Source organism: Camelina sativa, chromosome 11 (assembly GCF_000633955.1).
Source record: "Camelina sativa cultivar DH55 chromosome 11, Cs, whole genome shotgun sequence".
Taxonomy (NCBI): domain Eukaryota; kingdom Viridiplantae; phylum Streptophyta; class Magnoliopsida; order Brassicales; family Brassicaceae; genus Camelina; species Camelina sativa.
In genome coordinates this window covers 32,681,849-32,703,954 of record NC_025695.1, presented here as the reverse complement: position 1 = coordinate 32,703,954, position 22,106 = coordinate 32,681,849, and the positions used below count along the sequence as shown (strand labels likewise).

General features: G+C 30.6%; 2 protein-coding genes and 1 non-coding gene across 3 annotated transcripts in view; 1 reads left to right on the top strand and 2 right to left on the bottom strand.

Annotated features, from left to right (window-relative positions):
* The window catches only part of LOC104728592 (protein CHROMATIN REMODELING 4-like), a 5,932-nt gene extending 4,990 nt beyond the window's left edge, over nucleotides 1-942 (bottom strand). Inside the window, exon 1 of the mRNA XM_019232017.1 lies at nucleotides 759-942. The gene's annotated coding sequence lies outside the window, so the exon portion shown is untranslated. The remainder of the gene's footprint in view (nucleotides 1-758) is intronic.
* LOC104724946 (uncharacterized protein At4g15970-like) lies at nucleotides 7,056-8,827 on the bottom strand. The gene is made up of 3 exons (XM_010443519.2): nucleotides 8,546-8,827; nucleotides 8,064-8,429; nucleotides 7,056-7,642 (listed from the first exon to the last, which is right to left on the bottom strand). The coding sequence occupies exons 1-3, from the start codon at nucleotides 8,804-8,806 to the stop codon at nucleotides 7,160-7,162; spliced, it is 1,110 nt and encodes a 369-aa protein (XP_010441821.1). The 5' UTR covers nucleotides 8,807-8,827; the 3' UTR covers nucleotides 7,056-7,159.
* Nucleotides 7,752-7,823, top strand: TRNAH-GUG. The gene has a single exon. It is a non-coding gene; the product is annotated as a tRNA-His (tRNA).

The window sequence follows — 22,106 nt, the reverse complement described above, 5'->3', positions numbered from 1 at the left end:
AATGTGAACTGAGCCTTTTCTGATTTAAAAATGTCATGCACAACGGAAAAAAAGCATAGTGTACCGACCTGTAACCACAATTTAATTCACTTTCACATAGATATGAAGAATTCAAACAGCTTCATTCAATCAAAATATAAGATATAGAAGCTAAGAAACTAAATGATATCCAATAGTAAATCTACAACATTAGAGAAGTATCACATCCCGTAATCAAAAGTCTTAATTGAAGACGAAACATAAACCTAGTAAGTAATCTAATCTAAAATTAGCACAAACTTTGATAATAAACGATTAGTTCCCTCAACTACTTGGAGAATAATACTTCCATTAAGATCATCCTATATTACATTCCTCTACTGCAAAATACGGTGTCTTACATAGCCCTAGAGCTTATCTCTAGGGCAAATTCATTAGTTTTTGAAACATAGATCAATGATGATCCTATAAGATAAGTGAATTAACAACACACACTAGTGTAGAATTCCATCAAAGTAAACACAGGCTGTCGAAACATGAATCCAAACACAAACCATTTGGAAGAAAGTAGCAAAGAAAAAACAAGACACATTGGCAGTAAAAACCAGGACAATTCACCTAGAAACAAAGACAATTAAAAATAAAAAAACCAAAATCACACTAAATCAGTAATTAATCAAACCAGCATTAACCTGACAAACCCCTAAACCAAGCATCCAAATCACAAACAAAAAAACAAAAAGAAGAGATTTACCCAGAAAGGAGAGGAAACAACTTACAAATCTGGGAATCTGAAATCGGAATAGAGAAAAGTAAAAAAAGAGTCCTCCGATGATCTAAGGGACGAGCGAAACCCGGCGATTAGGGATTGAAGTCCCGGAGAAAAGGGAAAGGGGGGGCTTCTAGGGCACGGCCTCGAACAAGAGAGAGAGAGATGATGAGAAAGAGAGAGAGATGATGAGANTAGACGGAAGCTTTCTTCGTTTCTGCTTCATGACCCAATCTCTATTAATCATTTCACTGCCTGAATCTTTCATCTTCTATTTCTCTGTTCATACCATATGCTTGATAGAGAACCGGATAGACCTTCATGTGTAAGTTACAGCTACAGTAGTAACTAAAGAATACTGGCCTTTAAAGACCTCTGCTTCCACACTAAAATTACAAAAGAAAAACGAGTAAGGCAAACCATAATCTAAGATCAAGGCACACTGAAACAACAAAAGGAGGTAGCTAGAAATGTGCACATGCTCCGAAACACTGAACAATAACGTGACAAGACAAAATGAAGTATCACTCAATTAAAATAAGCGGCATCATCAAACAGACAGCAATGGCGTGCAACTCGATAGTCATATGAACTATAAATCAAAAATGTGAACTGAGCCTTTTCTGATTTAAAAATGTCNGAACGGAGAGTGACCTCTCTACCTCTCCTTTCCCGACACGTGTCCCCCTTCTCTCTCTCTCACCTAAAAAGATCTTCTTGCCTTTTTTTGTTGCTTTGGCTTCCTTCCACCGTTTCGGTTCGGTTCGGACCCCCTTGTTCTTTCTTACACAACAAGGTGCGATCCATCGAGACAGATACAGAATCCTCCGCCATGGATCTTCGAGATTTTTGTCATACTTAAGCTTAAGCTTTAGTTTCTTCCCCTTTCTACTTTGATCTTCTCCCTTTTTGTTTTGCCCTCTCAGTTTGTGTGTAATTTGTTTTTAGCTTGTTTTAGTTAAATTCGTTTAGATACGTGAGTGAGCTTTTTAGTTTTATTATTGGATAAAGTTATAAATAAATTAAATCTGATGTTCTAAAACGCCGCCAGGCAGAAAATAAAAAAGTAATCTAATAATCTTAATCGTTTATTTAGATTTCCTTTTTCTTTGACGTAAATAACCTTAAATTACTGTTCCTTTTTTGACTCCCAATTTTAAATGTTTTCTACTCACCACATATATTATTTAGTTGACAGTAAAGGGGGCATGGGCATGGGTGTTCGGATATTCGAATCGGATTTATATCAGATATTTTGGATTCGGTTTTTTGGATTTATAATTCTAAAATCTATTTGGATGTTTTTAAATTTCAAATTCGGATCAGATTTTTTGGGTTCAGATTCGGTTATCTAAAGTACTCAAAAATCTAAAATGTTTTGTCTAAATCTATTCAAACTATTTGAAAAGAATTAAAATATCTAAGAATTACTCGTAATTTTTATTTAAATATACTTAAAAATAGTTATAATACATGAAAATATCTAAAATTTTAAACTTTTAGATAGCTAAGTTATTACAACTTGTAAATATTACTAAGATATTATTACTATGTATTTATATTTTCAGATCTTGAAATTTAGAACATGTTCGAATATTTCTAAATTTTTGGTTCACATCAGATCGAATTTTAAGGCTCGGATTCGAATTGTTTTTTTCGGATTCGGATATTATATCCAGACCTAAGTAGGGATATGGACCCTCAGGTATATGGGCCGAACTTAAGGTTACTTATGATTGACATTAGGATCATATATTTGGGACCCATTTGAGTTAGGCCTTTTGAAAGTGATTGCTGTCATAATTATTATTTTTAGTTTTCTGATTTCAAATAAAAAAAAAAGAAGTTATTATATTTTGTAACACAACAGCTGAAATTGCTGATTTGTTCTAGACCTTTCTCGTGGGCAGTGTTTTTTAAAAACGGTGTAGGCCTCTAGACAACCACCTCAACAGCGTCGTTTCAATATAATCTTTTTAATTTTCTCCACATATATTTTACATTTATAGTTTTCCCTCCGTATAGTCACAAACATTCAGACCATTATTTGTAGTTTTCCCTCCGAATATGAGGTGATTTTTTTTTTACGATTTAATAATATATTTTTTCCTAATAAATATTTATATACACTTTGTCAATAATATTGTGTTGTAAACGTTGGATTATTGTGGAAACCCCCTTAATCTAGTGGTTGACACCGGGTTTATTAATGCTTCTATACCAAATGGTTTGGGATTCGAGCCTCGGATAATACGATTTACGAGACAACAAAAAAACCCTAAATATAAGGCCTGATAAACAATCGGTTTTATGGAATTCGCTTTGGACCAGCGTAGGCTCAGCAGGCGTCCGTTAGACCAAGAGGAGTGTCTAGTTTGACTAAGGAAAGAATCTCGGGCGAGCTGAGGATATAACATACGCACAAGGCAAGGTTGGTGGAGGAAATCTTGTCACTTACATCAGGAGTTTTTTTTAATATAAATACCTCGTAATAATTGTAAACAAAGACATTGTAACATTCTGATACGCTCTTATTGATTTCTACCGAGAACTTAACCCAAAATCCTCTAAATCCTATTACACTTAATTAGTTCATAGTATTGTGGTTTTTAGCACCTACAACATAGTAGTATCCATCGTGGGTGGTTGGATCTAGGCCTGACAATCTTGTAGTCATATTCAAAAGCACCAAACGTTTAATCATATGGTTCAATATTTTTTTGGTGTACTGAGGTCAAACCATTAAATTTTTTCAACATAGTTGAACAAACTACATATATGTCAAATAAATTATTTAAATGGAAAATAAAGATATTTCATACTTATGTTAATTATTTTCTTAGACAAAAGTGTCCTAAAATTAATGGGTAGTTTTAGATACATTGAATTTTAGAGAAAATTCTATGGTTTTTAACGACTAAAACATTTTATGATGGAGATTCATATAACAACTAATATTAGTCTTTGTTGCTCAATAAAAAAAAATATTTAGTCTCTTGTAAACAAAAACATATCATTCTAAAATCATAAACATAAAAGTAAGGTTTCACTCTGTCATTATTTGTCCACTTGGCAATGCAATTTTAACCAAAAAAGATATTTATATGAAAACACAAATTAAAAAACAATTAATCATCACATTTAATTCACAAAATATAAAACTGAAATCATATAAATTTCCCCTATAAATTATGCATTAATTTTAACTTTATTTCTCCACTATGTTGTATTAATTTTTTTTAACAACATACAAGATCAGCTCACGAGAACCAATGAGAAGGTAAATTGTTTACAAACAAAACATGGTGCGGAGAGGTACGCGCTTGGCGTGCCAAAGAATCCGCACTAACATTAGCATTTCTTGAAATTAAAGATAAAGAGAAGGATGAAAATTCCTCCCTGTCCATCTTGATATTAATCAATTGTATTAATCAGTTGTATTAAAACAAAACAATAAATTAGAATTGTAACTCTCATTTTTCTATGTAATTTTCCATCACTTCTCTTCTTATAAATACTCATATCTTATTCTCTTAGTCTATCACTCTTTCATTCTCTCATCTTCTTCCCCTATATCTCAATTTTTTTTTTTTGTTTTGTTTTGTGTTTATTTTTTATTATTGTTGTTGTATGGGTTAAAAAAATCAAATCAAATATCATTGTAAAAGCTTAGTTTTTGAGTTTGTATGATATGTATATCATATATTGTTTTTTTTAATGTTTTAAAAAGTTTATCTCCATTGTCTATTTTATATTAACATCTTATAAGTCATTATTTTTCATAAAGTTGAAATGATCCATATCTAATTATCTCTTATGTCTCCGGTTATCTCACATATTCATATATCATTTTTAATAATTTATAAAGATCAATATAATATTTAAAGATCAATATAATTATCCATTTATAAAGTCTAATTTGTTTTGTAAAGTCTATCAACTCTATTTATAAAGTCTATTTTGTTTTGTGATCCAATAGATAAATCTGCAAAGATCAATATAATATTTAATTTATTTATGATTTGAGGTTTTTGAAAAAAAAAGAACATAATTATAAAATTGGTCTTTGTGTTTTAATCAGATTGAAAAATGATCCTAAAAAGAAATCATATTTAACTGGAAGTGAAATATAAAAAAATAATATAATTTTAAAAATACCATTTAACTAAATTCTCTAAAGATGAAACCATTAGTATGAAATCTAGCACTATAAATTAAATTGATGAGTGAAAAACCAAAAAAAAATAAGTTATACATGGGGTTTTAAAAATTCTTGAGATTGAAGTTCATATAATTTTATAAGAAAACTTATTTAGTTTGTCACTTCAAAAGTAATATTTTTCATTTTGAAATATTATGTGTGAGTGTTGAGTTTATATCAACAAACAACCAAATCATTTGAATTTTGATTAGGTCACTTGGTATTCTTTTTATTTTAAGTTATAACAAATTAAAATATTTATTTATAATTAACTCACTTTTAAAGGCATGTAACTCCATTTAACTCTACATTTAACTCAAATGTAATTCCTATGATAGGAGTGTCAAAGGGCCCGCTAAAATCCGCAATCCATTTGGGCTAGGCTCGCAAGGCCCGCTTTTTAACAGGCTTAATATTTAGTGTCTATGCCCGCCCCGCTAAGGTACTATTTGGGCTAGGCCCGCGGGCATAGAGCCCGCTTGACACCTCTACTCCTATCCAATAATTATACATTAATTCATTCCTCCTACTAACTTATTTATCTTTCAAGAGAAAATGTTTTTGGTTAAATTTTAATATTTTTAGTTATTTTGGTTAGCTAAACTTATAGTCATATATATATATATTGCTTTAAACTTTGGAATGTAAAATATTTTATACACAATAATTTTATATGTAGTTACTAAATTTTACAATGACATTAAAAAAACTCTTTAAATCAGTTATTAACCAATATAAAACATAGAAATAGATTCACTCATATTAGGAAATTTTTAAAATTTCTATATATATATATATCAATTTGTAAGAATTCTTTTTTAGTATTTGTTAATTTTGGTATAATAAAAAACCATACCAAAAATTATTGACACAAGTGTAGGGTTTATTTGCACATCATTTCTATAAGAAATTTGAGATTCATATTTTAGTAGAAAAAAAATATATTCTTTGATGTTATTGTTAATAAAAAATTAAAGAACAATATTTTATTTTAACAAAATTTCAGAAATATAATAAAAACTATTATGTATGCAACCACACGTTGCGTGGACTACCTAGTGTTTTTAAATGGAGAGTTTATCTTTAGTCTCTCACATATCCATAAACTATTTTTATAATTGCTACTTCAACCATTTTCCATTTCTTTTTTTTGGATAACTTAGAAGTGATATTAAAAGTTTCCTAGGCCCAAAACTAATCTCCTAGGACCGAAGGAAACCATATTAAATTTTGAACCTTGTTGCCAATGCTACTCGAACCCAGGTGGCGGAACCAATTTCCATTTCAACATTTCTCATTCGTAATTTTCTTCTCAAAGTGATTGCTATCATAATATTTTCTTATTTTCTGATTAAAAAAATGAATTTTGTTTTAGACTTTGTAACACAACAACTGAAATTGTTGTTATATGTTTTATTGTCTTCAGTATTTCATTTTAGTTGTTAGAAAAAAAAAAAAAAAACTGTTTCAATCAAATGAATGTTGGAATATATGCTCGTGAGTGGTAGTTGGATCTAGGCATGAACATGTTCTATTAGTTTAATGTCCATTATGAATGTTACGACTGTCTTGTTGGGTGGTTGTGTTATTTGGTTTGTGCAAAGCAAGTTGAACCAAGTTTTTTTCAGTTCGATGTCTGACCAAGTTGAGGTGATCATACATAACACATTTGTTCTTTAGCACTAAGATGAACCGCTAAGAACGATGATATTATCTATAGTTTGCATTTGTATTTATAGAAACTCTTAGTCTCGAGAGCATCACGGGCAAATTTGGCAAGCCATTTGTGTTGTGTGCTTCTCTTGGCAGTTGGCATCATGGGTTTCAAGCCCTTCTCATCTAAGTTAAAAAATTGTAACGAACCTAGGCCCAAATCAAAATTAAAACTTACACAAACGATACTCGTGGTTGATAAATCTTATGAAGTTACATTATTTTCAGGATTTTTTTTCCTTCTGACCAATCAAAATTGTAACATTTCACAACAGAAAGTTTATTCAAAATTCACATTTCAAACAAAAATTACCATAAGATCATTTTACTTGCTAGTAGGAGGTATTCGGCTCGAACAAACTTGGAATATCATATAACCAACAAAAAAAAAATTTGATTATATTAGAGAGTTAAACAATATTTCATGCACCAATAATAAACTCTTCGTATTAAAATTTACTATCATTCAAAACTCAAAAAGATAATAAAAGAAAAGCTCAATCTTCCAAACACTTCATAGGAACACTCCACGTCGTGTTCTGCACTGGTTCTGACAAAGACAGGTACTTTCTCCAATCATCAAGGACAAGATTCAGATCATGAAGCTTCTTCTCCAAACCAATACAACAATTAGCATGCATCGTGCAAACCAAGTTTATGTCTCTGCTCGTTTGACAAAACCCACCAAAGTAAACCGTATCGAAGAATCTCATTTGGATTCCAATCTCAGAGACAAAAGGCATATGCTTGATTCTGTTGAACACATCTTGATCATGTAACTCTGGATAATCCAGACGAGACTTGTGCCAGAATTTGTAAAACTCAATGCTTCGGTTGTTTGATCTCACGTATGTGAAACCACCATTGACCCAATTGTTCGAATCGAACGGATCTCCGAAAAATCTGTCACATGCCATTTGAAAATCTCCATCTGGATATAGCCTAGGAAATGGATCTCTAAGCCACATTATATCTGCGTCCTACATTCAAATAAATACACAAGTAACTGTTTATAAGCCATCATTAGCTACGATTACAAAATCAAGGATAATTTTGATTTATAATTCAAGTTGTAACTATGAATCAAAAGTGGCTGTAGTTTAGTGGTAAGAATTCCACGTTGTGGCCGTGGAGACCTGGGCTCGAATCCCAGCAGCCACACTTAAACTTTTTTTTTTTTTGGTTTATTTATCAAAAAAAAATTGTAACTATGAAAGTGTTAAAAAGAAAATAATAAAATTGTGGTATACAAAAAACCACAGAGAGGAATGAAGAAGTAGAAGAAAAAGTAATACTAAAAAATTGTGAAAAATTAAAAAGATTGTAAAACCAATTTTCAAAGACATTAATTCTATATTAAAGAAGAATCTTAGAGGATAAAAAGAAAAATTAAGACAATACCGTGAAGATGAAGTTAAAACCCATCTCAAGAACTTCAGTAAGAAGCTCGATTCTGCGCCACATCATCTTGAGATAATCAGGAGTGTTGTAAACTTTCTCGCTGGAAAAATCAGTTTCTGAGGTTTCAATGTGGTAGCAATTAGTATGAAGTTCCGAGCATCGCTGAAACGCCTTGGGATCCAAGCAAACCACTACGACATGTTTCAGCAGTTGTTGTGTTCCTTGTCCGATAAGAAAACTCTTCAAGAAAAGATCAAACAGAGAGTTTGGTTCTGCCCAAGCTTGGTTCAATGTCGTTATAATCACTGTCCTGTTCTTGGTAGACGCGTTCTCCAAGATCTCCCTGAAACTGAGCTTTGGTTTTGTCTGCAACAACAACAAAATTGGTCTCAGAATTACAGATTCAAATAATAACATGGGAGAGTATGTATAAAGAGTAGAAACAGAGTAGTTATCAGATCTGATTAATGATGAGAGCATACTGTTTCTGGAGAAAACTCTGATGCGTTAAGATTTGGTAATGGTGGAGATGGAGAAGCGATAAGAGAGAACTTGTGAAGATCAAGTCGTTGCAGAGGATAAGCTGCTTTGTATAAAACCAGACATGAAGCAGTTAAACCAAGAAACAGTATCAAGATTCTTGTTACATCTTTTTGTCCGATTACATATCCTGAATCCATAGATTTACTGCGAGAAGAAGAAGAACAAGAAGTAGAGGAGGAAGATGAAGATGAAGAACTCATTATTTTTGTTTGTGAAGTGTTTTTTCTTCTTTCAAGTCTTCGTTTTTTTGTCGGTTCTTCTTATAATAACCTACTTGAGCAAGGCAAAGTCATCATTGGTATTCTTGTAACAGCAATGTTCAATATTTTATTCAAAATTAAAAAGACTGATTCTAAAAAAATAATGGTAGAATCGTGCATTGTTAGAAAATACAATAATGATTCGTAAGCTCATAATGACGGCTTTGGTATAATAATAATTACAGTTAATTTATTAATAGAAGACTATACAATAATTTGACTAAAATCGCTAGCCTATCTTCCACTAGAGTCTAAATGCGTGGGCGTTCCCTATTACTAGGAATAAGTTACAATAATTTCATAAACAAATGTGTGTGGCTGCCATGATAGACTTATTTTATTTCTCTCAATTATTTATTTTTGAAAGTTATGAGTCAATAAGTTGACCAAAAAGGGTGTATTTACGAGTCTGTAATAACTCATTAAAACAAAGAAAAATATCAGGAGCTTGCGTAGGCATGAGTAAATTGAGTTTCTGGGGTAAAATGTGATTCACTAGCTTACAGAAGTGGCCTTAATGCTGAACCTAACTTTAAACCAAAGTAGACGAGATTATTGGATTCTCCCCAAAGTAGACAAGAGAAATAATAATATGCGACTACGTTTAGTGGCATTGTCATTGTGGGTGAGATTTGGAACTTAACAGTTGTCTTTTGTCTTTGGAGTTTTGTGGTTATATATGTTGTGGTTGAATTTTGATCAAAGCTAACTCGTGCGATATGTGAGTCGATCTACTCCAACAACATTATTTATATTCTAAGGAAATCTCAAAACAACATTATACACTAGCAGCATAATTTTAAAAGTTCGGCTTTAGTAAACCATGATACATACCATATTTTTTTTGTAATAATAAACACATGATTGTTTTCTTACCAATATGATTTCGTTTAATAAGGTACATTTCATTCTTTTGCTTAAAGTAATATTCAGAATTGTTTTCTTAGCAATTTTTGTTACTTAGATCCGTTTATTAGGCATGTAAATCAGATTAGTCTGGTCGATTCGAAATCCGTAAAACTCACTTATATGTAAGTTCGGTTTGGCCTGAACAAAAAAAAAAATCTCTATATTAATAAAAGAGAAAGTACAAATCTACTTCCGGGTCAGGTCATTAAAAAAAATTACCCGAAACAGAAGATTCGGATACTTACTGATTGGGCAAGAAAACGGGTTTGAATATAACCATTTACGTGTTTTAGAAATCGATTTAGGATTAATTTATTAAATCGAAAATATTAAATATTAAGTTAAATGTAAACTTAAATAGATTTTCCTAAAAAAACTAAAGTGTTTAATCGAATATTTATGGTGTCTCTAATTTAGGAAATTAACAAAATTAATCTTATTAGTAAATCAAATGACACTTCAATTTTGGAAAACTATTATAGAATAATATCTGATTGCCAAATTATTCCTAAATTTTAGTCATCTATCGGAAATCTCATTAATTTCTATCCTAAACTAACAAAATCCAAAAATATCATTTAGTTATAAAGATATATCATATGTTTGCCAAATATCGGAAGTTTTTATCTAATTGTTAGTATTGTAATTGATTTCGAAAACAGAAATATCATTAATCAAGAAAAAGCCCAAAATTATTTCCTTATATGATTAGAATTCAATATTAAATTATTAATACAAGATAAGTTACAAAGAGTATATTCAATAAGTTAGTTTAAGTAATTACCCTAAAATCCGAAATTACCATTAATATTCTAAATATATTTATATAATTATTAGGAAATCACTTAAATTTCTCTACAACCCAAAACAATATTTTCTAGAAGACTTCAATTTACTAACCCTAAAAATCGACATCCATCCTCACTATATCAAGCAATACATTTGTGAAACAAACATTCAATAGTTTCATTTCAACTTTTCTATGTTTTTGGAAGTTTTTGTTCTAATTATGATTTTTTGTTAACAAATTGTTTCATTCATTTTCTTTTATCCAATATGATATGTATTAATGTTTTTAATTTTTATTTTACAGGAACATCAAAAACATTGTGAATCTATCAAACTCATATGTTATGTGATACGGGTATGTACAAAAATTCATTCATTTTTTTTAATTATGATGCAGATTACGACTACGAACCGAATTATGATATTTATTAATATATTTCAATTTTTTTTGGACATATAAAGCATTACGAAAATTATCAAATTACTATATCCTTATGTTCAGGTATATACATAATTTGACTTAGTATATGAACTATTTTACATTTTTGTAAATAATTTGACTTAGGAACTGTATTGTTTTATTTTCTGCAACTAATATGTTGCTTAAATATATTTATATTTTTTGGACAAAAATACTTATATATATATATATACATATATGTATCTCTATATTAGTAAAAGAGATGTACAAAATTGAATTCGGGTCGACTTAAAATTCATAATCATGATTACATGTTCTTAGAGATAGGTAAAATATTGAATATATCTTTGTTTCGCATTTTAACTTTGTGCCTACCATCTTATTACTTATCTAAATCGTATATTTGAATAGACGTAGACTGTTTTTGCGGGTCGAAGTTCTACTTGCCCGCAAGCATGAACTCCAGCTAACATGGATTTGTTCAACTCAACGTTAATACAAGACACAGGACCAAGACAAGATAATTAGTACGTAAAAATGGAACATGTATCAAAATGCTTGGCAAGCATAAGTCCAACCGATATTATACTTTTCTATATTTTTATTTTCTTTGCTTTTCGTCTTTGACCAACTAAATTCATATTAAACACATTATCTATTTTTTCTACACGTTTTGTTAAAAAAAAAATTACCTCATTTGGATTACATAATATAGGCTTTGTAATATTACTTTCAGAACAAACATGACCAAATATATACGTAACACTGTATTATTAAAAATGATCTGAAAATATAAGTTGATATATTTTTTGGATTTAAATTTCTGATGTATTATAATCATATATTATAAGGATTTACAAAAACAATAATATCCTAAAATTTTACTTCTCAACAACATATTTTTTATAAAAAATAATCAAATCTAATATATACATATGGGATTTTTATCAAAATGCAAGGTTGGTTTCCAAAACTCACAATGGTAGAGCGGGTTAGGATTAATATTTTTATGAATGCAATCCTTTACGGGTTAGTCTGTCAAAATATTTTGACTGTATTTTTGGCAAATACATATTTTTATGAATCCCATCTTTTAGTGGGTTGGTCCGTCAAAATATACACTGTGAGTGTGTATTCTTTACAAATATATATTTTTACAAATGCAATATTTTATGGGTTGTAAGTACATTGTGATTGTGTATTTTTGTTACAAATGCAATCTTTTACGAATTGGTTTGTCACATATACACTGTAAATGCATATTATTATAAATGTATATTTTTAAATGAATACAATCTTTTATGGGTTGGTCCGTCAAAACATATGTTATGACTGTGTATTTTTACAAATGCTATCTTCGATAATATTTTACATATATTTTAATTTCTACTATAAATCTTATTTATATAGATAAATATTCTCCCGTGCTGTAGCACGGATCCAATCCTAGTTAAACATATATTTTAAAGTCTGGCTTTGTCTTATCATGGCTACAGAGTTTTTCTAGGTTTTATCGGGCTTCTCTTTGATAAAAAAAAATGTATAAGTTTTCAAATATCTGTCGAAAATAGTAGATCTATGTATAAGATGAACCAATGAAACCATTAGCATTCATTAAGCACAACCTAATTTAAAATAAAAATGTTTATATTTATACCAAATAAAACACAAAATCAAACTACATTATGTTATAGAGCCAAGATGTAAAAGAACTTCAATGCTTTTAAAAATCCTACTATATTAATTGAGAAGTACAAATATGAAACTAATCATATAAAGTGTAAAGAATTACATTCTCATGCCATTGGTCTTGAGACAAATGTAAGTGTAAAAATATAATTTTAATATTAAACTGATAAAATCTTTTAGATAATTATTAATTTCCAAAAAAAAAATTCTCTCTCTAATTAATTATGGACGAAAATTACTAATTAATTTTAAAAAATTGTAAATCAATCAGAATTTTTAAAAGTAATATTTTATAACTATCCAAATTGTTACTTTAATAACTATATTTGGAAGATTTTGTTAATATTTTAAATTATGATTCTCCTATCATCTTTATTTTATTTTATTTACTAATTATTTTGAATTATCATATAATACATATGATAAATAAATATGTAGATTTTTCTGCACATGTTGTGATTTGAATTTTTAAAAACGAAAATATATTAATCAAGTTTATGAAGAACAAAAAGGTGTATTTTAATGTTCCACATCGAAAGGTTGTAAAACTAAATTTATGTAGTTGATAAATTAATAAATTTTATTTGTTCACAATTAGAATATAATAATTAATACATTTAAATATTTCAAAAAATAATGATGCAAATACAAAAACAATATAAAATAGTAGTATACATCCAAAAAATTAAAATACTGTAAGATTTTGAAATAATTAGTATTTAAAAATATATATGTAGATTTACCAAAAAATTGCAATATGAAAAGTAAATAATGTCTCAAACAAAATAACTTTTTAAAACAAGGGAGAAAAACTAGATTGACCCAAATTAAAAGGTTAATTACTAAAGTAACTCATAAAATGTGATGGTTAGATGAGTTATTTTTTTGCCTAAAATACCCCTTTTTACTTTGTTAAAAAAAATAAAGTCAAATTTACCCTACCAGAAATTTTTTAAGAAAATCAAAATATTTTCAAAATCTGCCGGACTAGTTGTGACAGATTTATTTGTGTATGACATATTTGTTTTTGCACAACCGATTTATTTTTTGTATTACAAATCTTTTATGACAGACTTATTTTTGACGACAGATTTTTTAACTACAGTTATGACAGACTTATAATTGATGACATATTTATTTTTAACGATAGACTTATTTAATAAAGACACCACAGGTTTTCACAAAATATATGACAGATTTATAACGTTTTTTAAAAATTGCTAAAATGACCTATGTGAACACCATATGTTATTGCTGATTTGTTTATGTTATGACAGTTTTTTTGTTTGTTTCCAAAAATCTAGTGTTTGATAAAAAATTTATTAGATGTAAAATGTAAATATAGAACAACAGATTTGTTTTAAGTTATATTTTTTCAGTCAGATTTTTTTAATTATAATTTTTATAAATCATATTATGAATCATATTTTTAAACTCATATATTTAAAGCATATTTTATACATTTTAATTTTCCTAAATCATATTAAAAAGTTTAGCATCATATTTTTTATATTATATTATATTTTCATAAATCTTATTTTCAAATTTTACATAAACATTATTTTTAGTTATAATTTCATACATTATATTTTTTTATAAAACTTATTTAAACTATATAATCTTAAACTTCATATTTTTAAATCATATCTTTTTACATAATATTAAATAAACATCATATTTGTTAATCATTTTCTATTTTTCATTAATCATATTTTTAAATCAAAATAATAAATACTATAATTTTTTGGTTTTTCGTTTTTCAAAACAAAATTAAAAAAAAAGTTTTTGGGTTTTTAGTCTTTTACGTAAAAATTGTGTCATTCTAGTTCTTGGATATGATAGAATGTTAATCTAGGAATTAATTGTCAAATTGGTATATTTTCACTTAAAACAAATATAACAACTATTTTTAGTATTATATTATAATTTCTTAAAAAAATATTGATCTGTGCTTTATAACAACTATTTTGATATCTAAGTAAAGCTGGAAGACATCTATCCAATCAAAGTCTACCAAAACCCAAACATCGGATCTCGTTAGAAAAATAACATCTGATTGACATAAGAAAATCCAAATCTGAAGACATGTGAAAGCCAAAAATATGGAAAGTAAAAAATATAATATATTTTCTAACTCGGCTAATTAACGATTAAACCTAGAATGTAAGATCTTACAACAAAAGTGACACACAGAGTGAAAAAAATTTAGCAAGGCAGCCGAGAGAAAAATTTCTTCATACGACTAGTTAAGAAACCTAAAATCTTCTTCAAAAGCAAGAATGGACTTAACTATTAGATGAGTGTATATAATTTGTATACTTGTGAATATTATAGTTGGTTAAAGACTCTCAAATGTCCAGTTTATAGGATAAATTAAATATATAGATCCGGTTTGTCCCAGTTTAATAATAATGTTCTTATCTCTAGATAAGAACATTGTAACAACTCTTTTTCTTCTTGGTGTAGTAAGCGGACAAATCCATATTCCCCTGCTTGAGTGTATTGATCGCTTGTTCAAGTTGATATTTCCTCGGAAGATTACTCACTCTAAACCTCTGGAGTAAGTCATTCCACATCTCAACAGCATCATCATAGTAAAGTATGCTATCATAAATCTCCTTACTCACAACATTCAATATCCAAGCCTTAACCATACTGTTATATCTACTCCAAATCTTGAACATCGGACTATCAATTTCTGGCCTAGGATGTGAGCCATCTACAAAGCTTAGCTTATTCTTAGCATCCAAGCTCATTCGCATAGCTATTGACCAGTTGTTGTAGTTAGATCCATCAAGAACATGAGAGACGATGAACAGACCTGGGTGATCCGAAGCATGAAGGAAGAAGGGACTATGAGCATTGTTGTATGAGTCAATTTCTTCAGAACCTCTGTTAGATCTATCACGAATCGTCGGAAACCTTGGATTCATAGTTATAACGGTGTCATCGTCCGCTGGATGAGAGGATCCAGCTCGAGTCTTCACCGAAGAACAATCCGAGACCATAGAAGTGTTCCGAGCAGTTGTCTTCTTGCGTAACTTCACCATCGGAGAGATCGAAGCTTAAATGTGCAGTGGTAGATGAAATCAAAAGCTGGAAACGTGAATCTCCTCCGCTTGAGCTCAAATTTTGCACAGATTTGAAATCGATCCAATGAATCAATGGTGAAACGAGAAGAGAACGTAAAAAAAATACGAAATAGAGATCAAACGAGCGAACAAATGCTCTGATACCATATCAGTAAACACAAATCGAGAGAAAAGTTTGTTAGAACTCAAATTCTCATTACTCCAAGAAAAAGAGTTGTTACAATGTTCTTATCTAGAACATGATTATTAAACCGGGACAAACTGGATCTATACATTTAATTTATCCTATAAACGGACATTCCAGAGTCCTTAACCAACTATAATATTCACAAGTATACAAACTATATACACTCATCTAATATTAACTGATTTTTAGTTTTAAACATATATTGTACATTATGCATTACTGGTTGGGAGTATACTGTGGCCCTCCTCATAGAGGCAACTTTAGGGAGGCTAAATCTCTTCTTGCTGAGGTACACTTTCCAGGCCACAATACACATGCTATGGACAGAACAAAATAGGCGCCAACATTGAGAGCTTCCAACGCCAGCCACTCTCTCTATCAAAACTCTCGACAGGAAAGTACGAAATAGGCTACTCTCTATCTATGACCAGGGCAATGGATGCTATGCGGAATCTATGGTGGTATGGTTAGGTTTGAGATGAAGCTTCCCATAACACAGAGATTTTGTTTTTGATTTAAATAATTGTAGTACTTTTTAACAAAGTCCAAAACCAAACGCTCTATGTAAAAAGTATTTTTTTTTTCGAATAAATTTTACATTTTATTCAAAAAAGAAAATAGAGCTTTCGCTTACCTCGGAAAATGTAAAATTTTATTCAAAAGAAGAAGATTGAGCTATAATTGCTCGGAAAACACCAAAACCAAATGCATTATTACAATGAAAAATTCCAACATAAAATCAAAGATGAGGTTGAATATCAATATTCATATTCTTATCATATTAACGAGGACCCTATAATGTTTGGTGAGGCTACAAAGTCTCAAGTCGTTGCGTTTTGTAAAGAAGTAGTAAACGATGAGATAAACTCCATCGTAGAGAATAATACATGGATCTAACGGATCTCCCACCCGGTTGCAAGCCGTTAGGCTGCAAGTGGATCTTCAAAAAAAAGATGAAAATCGATGGAGCAATTGATAAGTTTAAGGCTAGATTGGTTATCCAAAGCTTTAGACAAAAGGACGGTATCGATTATTTTGATACCAATGCTTCGGTTGCTAGAATATTTTTTATAAGATGATCAATTGCTTGTGATCCACAAAATAGATGTTAAAACAACATTCTTTAATGGTGTTTTAGAAGAAGAAGTCTATATGAAGCAACCTGAAGGGTTTGTTATGCCCGAAAATTAGCAAAAGGTGTGTAAGTTAATAAAGTCATTGTATGGGTTGAAGCAAGCACCTAAACAGTGACATCAAAGATTTGATGAGGCTATTTTATCAAGCAGATTCAAGTTGAATCAAGCAGACAAGTGCTTATGTAGCAAATTTGATAATTATACTAATTGAGTAATTATTTGCTTATTTGTTGATGACATGTTGATCTTTGGTACCAACTTAAGACAAGTAGAAATTGCAAAAGAGTTTTTGTCATCAAATTTAGCCATGGAGGAGGCGGATGTGATTCTTGGAATTCGAATCAAGAGTGACCTATGTTTATCTCAATCTCATTACATTGAAAAAAAATGCTAAAAAGTTTCAATTATGATAAATATTCTCCCGTGAGCACTCCCAGGGATGCGAGTGTGAAGCTTATGCCTAATACGGGAAAAGCGATTTCACAACTTGAGCACTCACAACTAATTGGCTGCTTAATGTATGTCATGAAAAATATTAGACCGAATATAGCTTATGCAGTAGGAAAGTTGAGTAGATATACTAGTAACCCTAGTACTCATGTAACATCATGATTTGCGTAGAGGTTTAAAGAATTGATTTGGACACCTATGTCACCAAAGTGGGAGTCATGAAGAAATGGGTAATGTAGTAGAAGATCCATATGTGGATATGGTTAATATATCATGTTTTTTTGTGGTTTTTAACCATGATATAAGTGTGCTTTTTGAGTCTTTTGAGTTATCTTCTAGGTTGTTTTTGAGTCTTTATAGGATAAGGTACTCATTGGCACGGATGGAACATAATGGAGCTAAAATAGGAGGATTTGGAGCACATTCAAGCATTGAGGCTGAGTTGTGAAGCTGGGTGACGGGTTCAGAGCTATGCATCGGTCGATGCAGATGATAGTGTCGATTGATGCAGTGTCCACAAGACAAATCGGAAGTTTTCCCACAAGTTTTGAAGATTTACAAAGCTGCCCCAAAGTTTTCTATATTTGCATCATTAGTCCCTGAACGTGTTTTAAGAATATAAATTGATTTTCTAGGTCATTGTTTTAGACCTAAGTTTTATTTTTCCCTGCAAATTTTTAGAGAGAACCCTGAGAGATTTTCAGAGAGCTTTTGGAGAGAAGAATCAAGACTCCTTTAGAGAAGATTCAAAACTCCTTTTTCTTCTTCTTTTAATCTCTTAATGCTATCTATTTTATTCATAATTTGTGTTCTTACAATTATGTCTGAGTAGATATGCTTGTTAGATTTAGGGTTTCTCATTAGGGATTTTAAGCATTGTTAGATTGATTAATTGTTTGGATTCATTATCTTTCTTGTTCTTCACCATAGGTTGTTTTTAATGTTAGATCTTTGATTAGTCGTCTGGATTTTGATCATAGGATTATTGATTGATATGAGAATATAATTGATTTTCCTGACAAAAACTTTCGTGAGCAAAATTACTTTTTGCAAAGAGATTTGAATTAGTAATTTTGTGAACTTATCTAAACTTGATTTTATTGCTGATTTTTAACCTAGAATTTTACAAAGAGATTTGGATTTTCTGGTTTTAAATTTAGATAATATTTGCAGTGAGAACTGATTTATTTTACAATTGTGTTAAGAGTTCAAGAACGGTGCTTAATTATTGAATCCTGCTTGCTTAATTAATTGATCTGATTTTTCATGATTTAATAAGAATTTCCCTAGGCCAAGCGTTTCATCCATCTGAATTTATATCTCTTCTATTTTCTGTTTAATCTTGCAATTTAATTACAATATTTTGGTTTAGCATAATTAAAAGATGATTAAATCTATTGTGTGGATCTAGAGTCTTTGTGGAATCGATCCCTAAGCACTACAATTGATCTCTTAATTTGAGAGAGTAGCTCTAGGGTAAATTTGAGCATATTGTCTTGTCCAATTTACATGGAAAGTACAAAGTCGTTTTATCAACCCAAAGGAAGAAAGACGTGTTGGTTTTATAGTCACCGAAGATTTCTTCCTCATGGTCATCCATTAAGGAAGAACAAAAAAGACTTTTTAAAAGGAAGAGATGTTTCTAACGATTATCCACCTCAGTCTTTGACCGGTGAGCGAGTTTATTACGAGCGTTTGAATTGTGTAAATCCACCAAAAAACCAAGAACGTCGGTGGTAACAGTCATGAAAAGAAGATGCCAGGCTATGGAAAGGAACATAATTGGCACAAAGAAAGCATATTATGGTTGGTACCGTACTGGAAAGACCTCAATCTCCGACATAATATTGATGTGATGCATACAGAGAAGAACTTTGTTGATAACATCATGAATACTCTTATGAGTGTGAAATGTAAATCAAAAGACAACATCATGTCAAGAATGGATATAGAACAATTTTGTTCTCGACCACACTTACATCTTGATAGGAAGGGTAAAGCTCCATTCCCAGCATATACATTGACAAAAGAAGCCAAAACAAGCTTACTGGAATGTGTGAAACATGAGGTTAATTTTCTAGATGGTTATTCGTTAGACTTGGTTAGTTGTGTTGATATGGTCAATGACAAGTTTTAAGGCATGAAAATTCATGATTGCCATGTTTTTATGGAGCGCCAAATTCCATTTATCTTCGCAAAACTCCTAGACCGGAACGTTCACCTTGCGTTATGAGGTAATATGATATATCTAATTCGATACAATAGGTAAATATGAATATATTTTTCTAAATATAATTTTTAAATATAACCACGGAGACATGCAATTTGAATATATTTTGCAGGGATTGGAGCCTTTTTCAGGGACTTATGCTCGAGAACTTTGCAAAAAGTCGCGTTCAGATTCTAAAGCAGAATATTGTTTTGATCTTATGAAACTTAGAAAAGATCTTTCCACCATCATTTTTTGATGTGATGGAGCGCCTGCCTATACATCTTCCATATGAAGCAGAATTGGGAGGCCCTGTACAATATAGGTGGATGTATCCTTTTGAACGGTTTTTCAAAAAGTTGAAAGGAAAAGCAAAGACAAAAGATATGCGACAAGATCAATTGTTGAGTCATATATCAATGACAAGATTGCTTATTTCTCAGAGCACTACTTTGCTGATCATATACAAACAAAATCAAGGTAATTAAATGCATATATAATTAAGTAAATGCAAGATATCTATTATAATTAATTTGAATTAACTTATTTGATCAGGTTAACAAGATTCAATGAAGGTGAAGTCCATGTATATCATGTCCCTGGAGTACCTAATATATTTACTCACGTCGGTCGTCCAAGTGGGGAAATGCATGAAGTAAGACTTTCAGAGAGAGACTATCAATGCGCACATGCATATGTTTTACGAAATTGTGACTATTTTCAACCAATTGAGAGGTATATAACACAGACTCCGAAATTACCTTTTCATGTAGAAAGTCCACAATTAATTCTTATATGTATATATGTTGCTTTGTTAGTATGTTCGAGGATTTTCTTTCTACAAAATATCCAGGATTGACCGAAAAGAAGTCTCGACGAAAAGAGCTGAAGAATATCATGTGTGGGTGAAAGATTATGTAAGTCTACACAACTTTCATATCTTATTAATGCATTTGTTTATACTTTATATATATAAATGCAGGTTATATACTGGAACGCCACAAATCCATTCCCTACTTGGGTTCAAGAGATAGTGCATGGGCCTTTGCACAAGGTCAAAACTTGGCCAATGTACTTTACAAGAGTCGATGTGTTTTATACGCAGAGTCACGACGCTGGACGGAAGACATGTAACTATGGTGTATGTGCTAAAGCTGAAAATTACACAGATGCATCTGATGACACGGATTTCTACGGGAACTTAACTGATATCATAGAACTTTAGTATGAGGGAGTGGTTAATTTGAAAATCACACTTTTTAAGTGTAAGTGGTATGACCCTTTTATGGAAAGAGGCACTCGAAAGAGCAATAATGGCGTTGTTGACGTGAACTCATCGAAAAATACAACAAATACGAACCATTTATTTTAGGTAAGTAATTAAGACTCCATTTTAGTTATTTACCTATATATGTTTATCATGTAATTATCCATACTAAATTGTGATTATATATGCAAACAACATCTCAAGCGGATCAGGTTTGCTACATTTCATATCCATATGTAAAGAACCCAAAGCGAGAGTGGCTCAGTGTGGTAAAAGTGAATCCGAGAGGAAACATACCCAGGAGAATATGAAAATGTAGAACCGACTTTATTGCAAACAGAAAACGATGATGCTGTATTGATGACTACAATTGAAGATCTCGAAGTGGACAAATTGGTAGAAGATGTTAACCCAATATACCTTGATTACGATATCGGAGATGAGGATCCATAAGATGAATTTCGATGTAATTTATCGTCTTCTGACGATGAAGAACAAGAAGACGAAGAACCATATGCATAGTATATTTAATTATGTTTAATATATTATATACTATTATTATTTTTAAAATTTGTTGTTTTATGTTAAATAAAATGTCAAGAATGAATTATGTTTTTGTTTATATGTTTTTATGTTTATATGGATGGATATATGTTTTTTATGTAATAAAATGTTTTCTTTGAATTAACAACAACATTTTATAAATTAACATTAAAATTTAATTGAGCTAGGCCCAAATCCAATTACACCCTCGAAACCCATCTTCTTCATACCCTCTTCGACAAAACCTCTCTTCTTCTTACTCTCTTCGACGAAACCCTAAAGCCGCCTAACTCATCTCCCCTCATTCTCTCTTCTCAGTCTCTCTTCTCAATCGTCAATCTCTCTTCTGCATCTTCAATCTCTCTTCTCAATCTCTCTTCTGAATCTTCAATCTCTCTTCTCAATCTCTCTTCGATCAATTACTCATCAGTCACACGATGCCTAATCGAGGAAGAAAGAGAAAATTTGCTCGTAATGTTTCTCAGATTTCCGGAGGGTCAAGACTACGGCCTAACACTCTACCCAGTCAGTACAAATTCACGCCGACA